The 12,478-nt window shown below is 69.9% G+C and overlaps 1 protein-coding gene across 2 annotated transcripts; it reads left to right on the top strand.

The window, feature by feature from the left end:
* The first annotated feature begins 7,056 nt into the window (after positions 1-7,056).
* Positions 7,057-10,322, top strand: ARC (activity regulated cytoskeleton associated protein). Of its 2 annotated transcripts, none has more exons than XM_059672445.1 (3): positions 7,057-9,095; positions 9,334-9,458; positions 9,607-10,322. In XM_059672445.1, the coding sequence occupies exon 1, from the start codon at positions 7,112-7,114 to the stop codon at positions 8,567-8,569; it is 1,458 nt and encodes a 485-aa protein (XP_059528428.1). In that variant the 5' UTR covers positions 7,057-7,111; the 3' UTR covers positions 8,570-9,095; positions 9,334-9,458; positions 9,607-10,322. The 2 variants fall into 2 exon arrangements, with proteins under 2 accessions (XP_059528428.1, XP_059528429.1); XM_059672446.1 differs by having other exon boundaries at positions 9,331-9,458.
* The last annotated feature ends 2,156 nt before the right edge of the window (positions 10,323-12,478 follow it).

The raw sequence follows: 12,478 nt of genomic DNA, 5'->3' as shown, positions 1-12,478 counted from the left end.
CCGGGATTGCTGTGTGGGGGGCACAGCCCTCAGACCAGCAGGGCCTGACTCTCTGATGGGGAGGAGCTGAGCGGCCGCCAGCGTGGTGGGCAGCAGGTACCCGCCGCCCTGGAAGGTGACCGGCACCGTGGCTCCGGCCACGTGTCCCAGGCCCCCACGAGGTGGTCGGAGCTGCCGGCGGTGGAGGGGACGGTGGCGGCCACCACCAGGCCCTCCAGGGGGTCCACGCGGGAGACACAGGACAGACTGACGCCCGAGGGGCGGGGTCCGAGGGGCCTGCAGGCACCTCTCGGAGTCAGAGGGTGTCCTGTGCCAGGGACTTGGAGCCGCTCGGGTGGGCAGGAGGGGGTGGTGGCTTGGGCCGGCGTGGTCCCCAGCGCCCCCGCCCTCCGGCCAGCCGCCTGTGCCACACCCTGGCCAGGGGCCGCGGGCTGTTCTCACCGGAGCCCACCAGGCCGGGCGGCCTCGCCCCGTGGTGGTTGCGTCCGCAGCAGGCTGCCCGGGTTCTCCCGCTGAGGGCCTAGTGCAGCCGCGGCATCTGACAGTTCCAGTGAGGTGGAACCTTCTAGAGACTCGAGGACGGGATAGTCCTGACCCCTGGGCACTCCGTGGGCTGGGCCAGGGGCACTTCCAGCCTCAGGACAGAGAAATAAATGTTTAAGCCCTAAGCATGTGGTGTTTTGTTGTGGCGCCCGAGCAGCTGGGACAATGGGGAGGGTGCAGGGGGTGATGGGGGAGAGGGTGGTGATGGGGGTGGGGGTGGTGATGAGGTGCAGGGGGTGATGGGGGTGGTGATGGGGGTGATGGGGGTGGGGGTGGTGATGGGGGTGATGGGGGTGGGGGTGGTGATGGGGTGCAGGGGGTGATGGGGAGAGGGTGGTGATGGGGGTGCAGGGGGTGATGGGGTGGGGGTGGTGTGATGGGGGTGGTGTGATGGCAGTGAAAGTGGAGGTGATGGTGATGGGGTGATAGTGGTGAAGGTGCAGGTGATGGTGGCGATGGGGGGGTGGGGGTGGTGATGGGGGGGTGGCTGTGACAACGGTATGACTGCTTGTACGAGGGACACTTGGAACTCAGGGCAGGGCCTGGACCGTGGGCAGTGGTTCTCCTGTCAGTGCCTCCTGCTGGGTTAGGGACCTGCCACTCCCCCCACGGGGCCTGGGAGCCCAGGCTGTCCTGTGTGGGGTCCGCCTCCTGGCCCCCCCCGCGCCCCCCAGCCCTGGCCAGCCGGGCCCTCCGCAGACACCAGTCCCGGGGGCTCCTGGGGGCCTTGTATTTGTGTGTAGAAACGGGAGTGTGGTCTCCCGGGTGGTGGCTGGGCTGTGACCCGAGGGCCATTGCCACTTGGCCCAGCAGAGGCCGAGGAGCCCGGGGTGGCCGCGCCCCCAGCCGCTCCTGCCACAAATGACCCGTCCCTCGGCTGATGGGTGTGCCCTGGCGATGGCCCTCTGGCTAGGGTCGGGGGGAGGAGGGCCTGGCCCCTGGCTGGGAGGGCAGCGACCAGGGACCCACAACCCGCGTCCACCCTGCTCCCAGGGCGGGGAGTCAGAGCCGGAGGTCGTGGGCAGCCAGGGCAGGAGCCCAGGAGAGCGGCTGCCGCTGGACTAGGTGGCCCGAGACCCGTACACGAGGGCGGGTGGGGAGGCAGCCGCGAAGGGCGGGTGACCAGGCCCAGACCCGGGGAGGGAGGGAGTGACCAGCGGTCAGACAGGTGGCCGGGCCGGGAGCCTGGGGGGGCCTGGGGCACAGAGGGAGGGAGGGCAAGCCCCGTGTCATCCCTGCTGCAGCCCTGCGCCCCTCAACGCACCCTGCAAGCCCCTGGTCCAGCTCCCTCCCTGGGGCCAGTCCGGACGATGGTGGAGGCTGCGGAGCTCCGCTGTCCTTCTATCGACAGCCCGGCAGGCGCCCAGGCTCCCTCCGCGGGAATTCAGGGGGAGGCCGGGGCCGCCGGGGAGGGCTCGCGGCTCCGGGAGGCCTGTCCCCAGCAGACGCTCTGGTGAGCGGAGGGCAGGGAGGGTGGGGGACCCCGGCTCCGGCGCCCCGGCCACCGCCATTCCGGTTTCCGGCGGGCGGGGCCCTGCAGGCACGGGCGCTGGGTTGGGCGGAGCCGCCTGCGTGGGGAAGCTCCGCGTCACAGCTATTCTCAGCCGAGCTCCTCTCTCCTTTTATGGCTCCGGAAGCGGCAGCCGCACGCGGGAGAGTTCATGGGAGGCGCCGGGACAGCGGGAAGGCGCCCACGCCCCGTCCCTGGCACTGGGCTCCGGAGCCGCAGTTCCGGGGCGTCCGGCCGTGGCCAGCTGGCAGCGAACCCCCACCCTGGCTGCGGGGCTGCCTCGCGTGGGGACCTGGCAGCAGGATCTGGGTCCCTGGGCACCAGGGGACGGGCACCCAGAGGGACAGGGGGAGGGGCAGCTGAGGCTCCAAACCCGGAGGCTCCTGGCGAGGCCTCGCCCCCTCCCTCACCTGATGGCCGGCCGGGCCCTGGCTCCTCATCCCTGAACCCTAGGCAGCCCTCCGCCCCCCCCACCCCCCCGCTCCTGGCTCTCAGCTGGGAGCCTCCCCACCTGCTGCCCCTGTGGCCCCTGTGCCCCTCCAGGCCACAGACCCAGCGTCCCTGCCCAGCAGCCCGTCCCCTCCCGGCTCTGCCCCTGGAGACAGAACCCAGGTGCCCCCACACCCCACCAGCCAGACCCCTGCACGCAGCCCACCCCTGCTCACCCTCCAGCCCTTCCCGGGCTCCCGCCCCCACCTCGGTGCGATCCCCACCACCCGCTGCAGGGGTCTCTCTCCTGCCTGGGTCCGGTCCGAGGGGACCCGCCTGACCCATGAAGGCTGAGGGTGGCCCCTTGAAGAGCTTGGGCTGTGAGCGGAGGCTGGACGCGCTGCTGCTGGCGCGGCCCGTGTCCTCCAGGGCCTGCGTGGGGTCGCGGAGATCCCCGTTTTGTGGGCCGGTCTGCACACCCGCACCCACCGCGCCACGTCCTGGGGAACTGTTTGTTGATTGAATGACCGACCACCTCACGGCTGAGCAGGGCAGATGGTCCTGTGCACCCTCCCCCCTCCCGCCCGGCTCTGGCCTCCTTGCTGCGGGGCTCGGCCCTCCCTCGGCCTCAGTTTCCTCTCCCACAGGCTGGGGGGCGGGGAGGGGGGGCCCTTGGAGGACAGGCTGTCCACACCAGGCCTGTGGCTCTCTCTGCTCAGCCTCCTGGTCCGGGGGCGGGGGACGCCTAAGGATGTAGGGAGCAGCTGGTGCCGCACCAGGTGCCAGGTTCGCTGGGGAAATACAGAAGTTTCCTTGGAGGCTGGACCGACCGGAAGGCGGGAGGCGGGTCTGGATGTTGGGCCCAGAGGAACGGCTGCCGGTTCCGGGACAGGACACAGCACTCTCCCTGCCAAACCGGGGAGGAAGCAGCGAGGGGCTCAGAAAGGAAATGTTCTCCCAGCTGGCGCGGCCTCCCCGTTCCAGTCCCCGCCAGTCTCAGTCTTGTCCCACGGTCGGTGCCCCGCACGGAGGGTCTCTGAGGCCCTGGCAGGCGGAGGCGGCGGGAAGGGGCCACAGGCGGGATCCCCCCACACCCCCCTCCCAGGTCCCGGCACTGACACTGTGACAGGGACTGGGTGGGGCCAGCCCCTCCGCTCAGGGACACGCGGCTCAGGCACTGTCGCCCCATTTCACAGGCGGAAAGTTGAGGCTCAGGTGACCTAATGTCTCCCAACCAGAAATGGCTGGAGAAGGGCCGGGCCTCCGTCTGTCCCCTGACCCGCCTGGAGGCCTGCTCTGTGCCAGGCCCACTCTGTGCTCCAGCCACTCCGCTCTGAGCCCAGTCACCCGGCCTGGGAGGCAGCGGGAGCAGGGGGGGCACAGGTCCTGCACTCGGGGACCCCTGGGCCGGGATGGAGGGGGGCTGCCCACCAGCAAATGCCGAGCCAGGCGCTGGGCCGCCCGTCCTTTCCGCCCTGATCCCACAGGCGTGGTGGCCATGGAATGAGGCCATCCCCGGGTGGCCCCACAGGGTGGCCGGCAGAGACGTGGTTCGTGGTTCGTGGAGGGTGGGCTCCTGGATGACAGGCCCGGGCCGGGTGGGAAGGGGCCGCCTGCCAAGGCGGACCTTAGCCAGGGGGGAGTTTGGAAGCCACAGGAGAGGAGGCGGGTCCCCAGAGGGGGTGTGAGCCTGCGGGGGGGGGGGGGGGCCGGGGGCTGGTCACAGGGCAGCCATGGGCAGGCAGGTGGGCTGGGCACCCTGAGGCTGGGATGGAGGCCGATCCTGAGATGAGCATCTTAGCACCTGGCTGTGGCCACCTGAGCCCCAGGGCAGCAGGCCAGGCCTGGAGGGTCTTAAGTGGGTCCCGCTGGGATCCTAGCATTGGGATCCCTGCCTGCCCTCCACCCCCCTGCCCCCCCCCCCCGCAGAGCCCCTCCCTCCCTAAGGCAAGGCCTGGGCAGTTGTCAGGCCCGGAGCCTCAGACCAGCTGGGCTCTGGGCTCGGAGAGAAGAGGTTCCCAGGCCCTCCCCTCCTTGCAAGTCCAGCTCTCCCTCCGCCTGCCCCTCCCCAGCCTGCCCCTCCCCAGCCTGCCCCTCCCCAGCCTGCCCCTCCCCAGCCTGCCCCTCCCCAGCCTGCCCCTCCTGCTCTCTGTGAGGCTGGGGGGGGGAGGTCTGTCCTCTGTGCGGGGAGGGCTGCACAGAGGGGCGGGCGGGGCAGACCCCATCCCAGGCGGGGGGAGCAGCCTGGAGGTGGAAGAACGGAGCCCCAGGCGCCAGTGCGGGGGTTTGCGGGGCCTCTGGGGCGATAATTGGGCCGAGATTACGTTCCCCAGCACAGAGCCCAGCCTGTCACCTGTCATTGCGGCCGCCACTGCCGCCTCCGTGCAGGTCCTGCAGCATCGCCCCTCCCCTGGCCACAGAGGGACTGGCCTTGGAAGGGGGACACCAACTTAACCTTGAGCCCCGCCCCCCCCAGGCGGCTGCCCTACAAAGGTGACGCGTGTGGTGTGCACAAGGGTGGGCGAGCGCGGTCCCTGCCCAGCCGGCTCAGGGGGCGCCTGCCCTAACCAGGGCCCTCAGACAGGTCTGAGCTCACCTCAGAAGTGGGCACGGCTGCCCTCCACCCAGGCTCCCGGGACCAGGCCCGCTGGCACCCCGGCCGCTCACCCCACAGACCTCGCACCCCCAGGCCGCGGCCGCCTCCTCCGCTGCGGCTCCGGGGAACGCCTGGGGCTGTGGCGCGGGATCCCTGCTCTGGAAGCGCTGCCTGCCACCCCCTCCTCTGCCCACCCACTCGCCTTTAATTAGAAATGCCAAGAGAGCCATTTTTGGGGAATTTTTGCCAGAAAGACTTTCCCCGTCCAAAGCAGGGGCGGAAGCTCAGATTGGCTGGGGTGGGGAGGAGGGCTCCCCGGGCTCGGGGAAGGGGCTGGGGGAGAGTGGGGACTCCAGTGTGGGCACCTGCAGGAGCTGTGTCCCCGATGAGTGACTCAGACAGAGGGGCTGGGTGAGGGGGTGGGGGTGAGTGTACTGGGGGGTGAGTGTACTGGGGGTGAGCTTGTACTGGGGGGTGAGCTTGTACTGGGGTGAGCATGTACTGTGGGGTGAGTGTACTGGGGGTGAGTGTACTGGGGGGTGAGCTTGTACTGGGGTGAGCATGTACTGGGGGGTGAGTGTACTGGGGGGTGAGCTTGTACTGGGGGGTGAGCTTGTACTGGGGTGAGCATGTACTGGGGGGTGAGTGTACTGGGGGGTGAGTGTACTGGGGGGTGAGTGTTCTGGGGGATGCATGTCTGTGGGGGGATGCGTGTCTGTGGGGGGATGCGTGTCTGTGGGGGGATGCATGGGGAGGGATGACTGGGGGATGAGTGTGCCGTGTGTGGGTGGGAGAGGGAGAGGGACATGCAGCGGGGGTCAGCTCTCCTCACCGGCACTGGGGTGTCAGTGCCCTGGCTGTGGGCCGTGGTGCGTGTGGCCTTGCACAGGTGACAGGTGGGGACCTGGGACCCAGGCCCTCCTCCACGGGGTTACCCGGGAAGGACGGGGTTACCCGGGAAGGACGTCCCTGCACTGTTGCCAGGGAGCCCGGGGAATCGCAGCTTCCGGAGCCCCAGGCCTTATATGGCGCTTTCTCGGCTGGCTTGGCTGTGCCGCTGCGGAAGGCTAGCTCCCTCGCCGGCCCCTCCTCTCCCTCCCTCCTCCCGCTCCCTCCTCCCTCTCCCTCTCCCGCCTCTTGGAGCTTCTGACCAGGTTTCCCCCTGGCCTGGGGGTTCAGGGCCCAGCCCACTGCAGTGGGCAGCAGGTCCTCCATCCCCTCCCCACCCCACCCCACCCCTCCCGCAGGCTTCCAGATTGGGGGGCACTTCTTGGGGAAATCTCAGGCCGCACCGCAGCCTGGGAGTGGGCCAGCACCTGCCAGGCTGTCTCACACCCACACCTATGCCAGGGGCGGGCAGAGCCCAGGCCTGGGCGCAGGTCCCACCCGCAGCGGGGAGGAGCCCCAGGGCAGGGGCGGGCAGGGGCTCCAGGCCTGACCCCTGGGAGTGTGCGTGCGCCTGGCTGGGCACCCGGAGGCTCCCTGAAACATTCAGCTCCAGGGGAGGAGGGTCTGAGTGGGGAGGGGGGCGGTTGTCAGGGTTCATCTGCGGCCGAACATCGCTGCACTGGGCAGGGTGGGGCAGGGTGGGCGGCCAGCAGGACCCGGAGGCAGAGCCCAGCACCAGCGCCCTCACCCCTCCTGCCCCGGAAGCCCGCCCTGAGGTCCTGGGAGGGTCCCCCTCCTTACCCCCGCGCGTGCGGGAGCGGGGAGGGCGGGAGGCTAACGGTCCGTCCGGCCTCTCGGGGCGCCCAGCGGCCCCGCCCCGCCCAGCGCCGTTGTGGGGGGTGGTCGCGGGTCCCCAGCTCGTCCCCCAGGTTTGCAGGCTGAAGGGGCCGGGGAGGGGGCGGCGGAGCCGGCGGATTAGTCACCCGAGGCCCGGCCGGGTGCAGGGGGTGGGTCCTCGCTCTGCGCCGGGCGCGAGTGGCGCGGGGGCGGACCCGCGGGGGGGCGCGGGCCAATGGGAGGCCGCGCTCGGCGAGGGGCCGCCCACGGGCGCCGGCAGCATAAAGAGCGGGCGCCGCGGCAGCGGGATGCAGAGCTCGGCGCCGCTCCTCACTGCTTCCCTGCGCAGCGCGACGAGCCTCGCTCCGCCGCCCCAGCCAGCCAGCCCGCCAGCCCGCCAGCAGCGGTCCATCCATCCGCACCGGCGCGCCCGCACCTCCGCACCGCCGCACCGCCGCACCGCCGCACCGCACCCGCACCCCGCCGGCCCCGAGCGGACCCCGCAGCGCGCCCCTCCCTCCCGTCCGAGTGCCGCGGCCACCTGCGCGCAGATGGAGCTGGACCACAGGACGACCGGAGGCCTCCACGCCTACCCCGGGCCGCGGGGCGGGCCGGTGGCCAAGCCCAACGTGATCCTGCAGATCGGTAAGTGCCGGACCGAGATGCTGGAGCACGTGCGCAGGACCCACCGGCACCTGCTGGCCGAGGTCTCCAAGCAGGTGGAGCGCGAGCTCAAGGGGCTGCACCGGTCGGTGGGCAAGCTGGAGAGCAACCTGGACGGCTACGTGCCCACGAGCGACTCGCAGCGCTGGCGGAAGTCCATCAAGGCCTGCCTGTGCCGCTGCCAGGAGACCATCGCGCACCTGGAGCGCTGGGTCAAGCGCGAGATGCACGTGTGGCGCGAGGTCTTCTACCGGCTGGAGCGCTGGGCCGACCGCCTGGAGGCCATGGGAGCCAAGTACCCGGTGGGCAGCGAGCCGGCGCGCCACACCGTCTCCGTGGGCGTCGGGGGCCCCGAGAGCTGCAGCCAGGAGGCCGACGGCTACGACTACAGCGTCAGCCCCTACGCCATCACCTCGCCGCCGGCGGCGGGCGAGCTGCCCGGCCAGGAGCTGGAGGACGCCCAGCAGTACCCGCCCTGGGGGCCCGGCGAGGACGGGCAGCCCCACCCGGGCGTGGACACGCAGATCTTCGAGGACCCGCACGAGTTCCTCAGCCACCTGGAGGAGTACCTGCGGCAGGTGGGCGGCACCGAGGAGTACTGGCTGTCCCAGATCCAGAACCACATGAACGGGCCCGCCAAGAAGTGGTGGGAGTACAAGCAGGGCTCGGTCAAGAACTGGGTGGAGTTCAAGAAGGAGTTCCTGCAGTACAGCGAGGGCACGCTGTCCCGCGAGGCGATGCAGCGGGAGCTGGACCTGCCGCAGAAGCAGGGCGAGCCGCTCGACCAGTTCCTCTGGCGCAAGCGCGACCTGTACCAGACGCTGTACGTGGACGCGGACGAGGAGGAGGTCATCCAGTACGTGGTGGGCACCCTGCAGCCCAAGCTCAAGCGCTTCCTGTGCCACCCGCTGCCCAAGACCCTGGAGCAGCTCATCCAGCGGGGCCTGGAGGTGCAGGGCGGCCTGGCACAGGCCGAGCCCGCCGGCCCCCCGCGCCCCGCCCCGGAGGAGGCCGAGGCCGCGGCCGAGGCTGAGGCCGAGGAAGCCCTCACGCCGGCCCTCACCAACGAGTCCGTGGCCAGCGATGGGACCCAGCCCGAATAGAGGCCCCGGGGCCGGCCCGCCCGCCCGCCACGCCCGCCTGTAGTAGCCCTTGCCAACCCGGACTTCCCAGCTGGGCCGACTCCTTCTCGGGGGACAGCCCTTGGCCTCCCAGCCTGATCCACATGGACACACAGTTACGGACAGTGTCCCCTCTCCCTGCAGCACCTGCCCTGCCACCTCCCGCTGTCTGTCTTCTGGGGCCTGGGCCTGCCCCCTCCAGACCCCTCACCCCCCAACGCACACTCACACTCAGGTCATGACGAGTCCCACCTCCCCCCTCCGAACGGCACGGCAGCGGGCACCGAGCTCGGGGCACCCCAGAGCCACCGCGAAGACACAGCCCGTGCCACGGGGACCTCAGCTGCGGGGCTGCGGCCCCTCCCGGCAGTGGCCGCACGGGCAGCCGGCCAGCCCCGCACAGGACAGCGGGGCTCCCGTCCGGGAGGAAACTGAAGCTGAACCCCAGCCTCCGCAGCAGCAGCAGCAGCAGCAGCAGCAGACCTGGCCCCCACCTCCTGGCCCTCAGGTGAGCCCCGGCAGCTGGGCACTACCACCAGGGGTCGCTGTGGAGCTGGGAGGGCCCAGGCCAAGTCCATGGTCCAGGGGGCCATGGTCTCAGTGGCTCAGAGACACCCCAACCAGTCAGCCACCGGGCTGAGTGGGGGCGCAGAGACCCCGGGGTGAGGGAGAGGGGCAGGCGGGAGGCGGGGCCAGGGGAGTTTGCTGAGCCAGCTCACACGGATCCTGTGTTCTCTCCCCAGCAGCATCTGTGATTCATGCTCCAGCCCAGCTGGGTGACTCACCACGCGGGCAGAGGGTCCCACAGGCCCCAGTCCTCGAACCAGCTGAGGCGGCAGCCGTGTCCACGGAGCCAGGAGAGTGACCACAGGTAAGGGAGCCCCAGCCCTCCTGCCCAGGACCTTCCCTCAGCTGTCCTCACTAGGGGCCTGCGAGGCCCTTCCTGCAGACCCTCCGCCCCGCCCGGCCCTCCGCCCCGCCCGGCCGCCCCTGACGCCCAGTGTCTTCCTTCCCTCCAGGTCTCAGGCTCCCCAGAGCCTGGCTGCTGTGCCTGGCACTGCCCGCCCCCCTCTCCTCCACAAGCTGCCCGCCAGGAGGAGACGCCTGAGGCCCGCGAGAGGGGGGCTGCGGAGAAGGGACCCCGAGGAGAGCGGTGCTGAAGACAGGCCGGCGCGAGGGCCAGGCTGCCACGTGCCCGCCCCGCCGGCCGCCAGCCCGCCGGGCCCCAGACCACTGCGGCTGGAGTTGGAGTTCGCTACCCATGCCCGACTCGCTCCAGCCTAGGAACCCGCCCACTGCGTGGCCATCCGCTCCTCGCCCGCTGAGCTTCCCGCCGGCCCTGGGCTAAGGCCGCGGCCTCCGCTCCGGCCCCTGCCCGGTGGCCCAGGACGCCCCAAGCCTTTGCTGCTGGTGCTCAAGCTGCGCTCTGCCAGGCCCCGCTGCTGCCCGGGCCCGACCCCCACCTCCCCGACACCAACACCCTGGTGCTGCCCGCGACTTGTGTCTGCCGAGCGGGTCCTGTTTGGGGGTCCCCTTCCTGCCTGTCCACTGGGGGTTCCCAGGTTCGGGGACCGACAGCTGCAGGTGACACTGTCAGCCCCTCCACCCCGTGCCCTTGCCACCCCCACCCTCAGGTTTACTTTGCACATGAGCCATAACCCATGTCCCAGGCTGCAGGGCCCTCCCTGAAGACAGACTCTTTTGTAAGATTTTGCTAATAAAACACAGAGACTTGGCGGAGTGTGCGGGCTGCTGTTTCTCGGCCGGAATGGAGCTGCGGAGGGAGGCAGCCAGGGCGGCCCCGAAGTCCAGATTGCGGGGTCTCTGGGAACGCGGGGATCACAGCCCATTGCCCCACAGGGCAGCCGGCAGGGTCCTGGATCCTCAGGGTGGAAGGGCCTCAGGGGCTCCCCTTACAGAAGCCAGCCCCCTGCAGCCCCCCACCCAGGCCGGCAGCAGGCGGAGGGGCTGGGAGGAGGCCGAGGCTGCCCCCTTCCCCCTGCCGCCGGGGTGTGTGTGTGGGGGGCGGGGAGCTCCCAGGGCTCAGCCCACATAGCAGCCGGTGGGCCCGAGGGGACCCAGGCAGGGCAATTCCCTGCTGGGAGGGGCCCTGGCGAGTCCTGGCTGCAGGTTCATGACCTTGGTCTCTTTCAGCCTCAGTCCCCTCACCTGCAAAACAGGGACCGCCACTAACATAGTTCACGTGGGCTCAGACACAGACTCAGAAACGGGGCCACCGATGCCCTGGGGGAGGCTGGCTCACCCGTCTGAGGGGAACGCCAGGTCCCCGAGGGGGAGGGGGAGTGGCCTGGGGGGTGCATGCCAGCCAGTGTCTAATGAGAAGCAGGCCTGTCATGGGAGCTGGCCCATGCGATGGGGGGGGGGTGGGGGGAGGGGGGGGTGGGGGGTGGGGGGGAGGCTGTCTGTGGCAAGGGGCTCCCTCACACAGACACACAGACACACAGACACACAGACAGAGAGAAGCAAGACAGACAGTGAGAGGGAGAGAGACAGAGACACACACACCCAGACACACACACACCCAGACATGTACGTGTGTCTGTGTGTGTGTATGTGTCTGGGTGTATGTGTCTGGGTGTCTATGTGTGTGTGTGTGTGTGTGTGTGTGTGTATGTGTCTGGGTGTCTATGTGTGTGTGTGTGTGTGTGTGTGTGTCTGTCTGTCTGTCTGTGTGTGTGTATGTGTCTGGGTGTCTGTGTGTGTGTCTGGGTGTCTGGGTGTGTGTCTGAGGGGCTCCCTCCTCCACCTGACTGAGCCAGGCCCGCCCAGGCCCGGGTCGTCCCTCAAGTCCACCCTGTGAGCTGCAGTCTCGCCCACTCAAGACCTCAGCGACCCCCAGGTTAGGGTTGATGGTGCCTGGGGGGCAGCACCCAGCCAAGTTCTATCCCAACCGCCCATCCCCCCTCCCAGGGGCTGCTCTGCCCGGTGGGGTGCTGGGCCAGGTGGGTACGAGGGCAGGTGGGTGGCTGCAGGGGCGCCAGCTCGACCAGCCGAGAACTTAGACACTGGGGGGGCGGTGAAGAGGGGGGATGAGGAGGATGAGGACAGAGCCTGCATGGGGACAGGACATGAGGGGGCCACCTGGGGAGGCAGGAAATGAGTCAGAGTCAGGAACCACCTGCCACCTGGGCTGTCAGACTGTCGTCAGCGCCCCCCCCCCCCAGGCCGCTGTTTCCCTCTCCCTCCCCCTTCTTTCTTTTAAGCAGTGACAGTGCGACAACAGGGAACAGGGAGGCGGGAAGGGGCGGCGGGCGGGGTGGGACTTCTCCCCGGAAGCGCCTCTGCCGCACAGGGCTGGGTGGTGGGTGCTTCTCTCCCACCGAGAGGTGACCCCCTGCGACTGGGTGCGCGCGGCTCCCTGACACTTCTAGGGCGGAGCTGGCGGCTGTCCTCCGTCTGTGTGTGTGTGTGTGTGTGTGTGTGTGTGTGTGTGTCTGTCTGTCTCTCTCCCTCTCACTGGCTGTCTTGCTTCTCTCTGTCTGTGTCTGTCTGTCTGTGTCTCCTCCTCTCCCCCCTCCCTGGGCAGAACAGAGTGGGAAGGACCTGGGGGGTCTGAGTGGGTAGGACCCCTGCAGGCCCGGGGATGAGGGAGTGAGGGCCAGCGAGGGCAGAGAGGGATGGGGGCAGGCTGTGGGGCTGTAGTAGGCGCAGGGTTCCTCTGGCCCTCAGCCACCACTGCCGGCCGTGCGGGAGCCTCAGAGCGGAATGGGGAAACTGAGGCCTGAGAGAGGCAGGGGCCCCAGGGGAATCAGGCAGCATCCTTCATACCTCTGCCAGCCCCAGGCAGCACCTGTGCGGTCCTCAGCCCCTCCCTGGGGTCCCACCTGTCCTCTCCCACCTGTCCTGCCCTCTGTCACCCCAAAGGGTGGG

This window comes from Myotis daubentonii, chromosome 17 (assembly GCF_963259705.1).
Source record: "Myotis daubentonii chromosome 17, mMyoDau2.1, whole genome shotgun sequence".
Taxonomy (NCBI): Eukaryota; Metazoa; Chordata; class Mammalia; order Chiroptera; family Vespertilionidae; genus Myotis; species Myotis daubentonii.
This window is presented reverse-complemented; position numbering and strand designations above follow the sequence as displayed.

Coding starts and splice junctions, on each gene's coding strand:
- ARC (XM_059672445.1), top strand. CDS start 7,112: ATGCAGAGCTCGGCGCCGCTCCTCACTGCTTCCCTGCGCAGCGCGACG.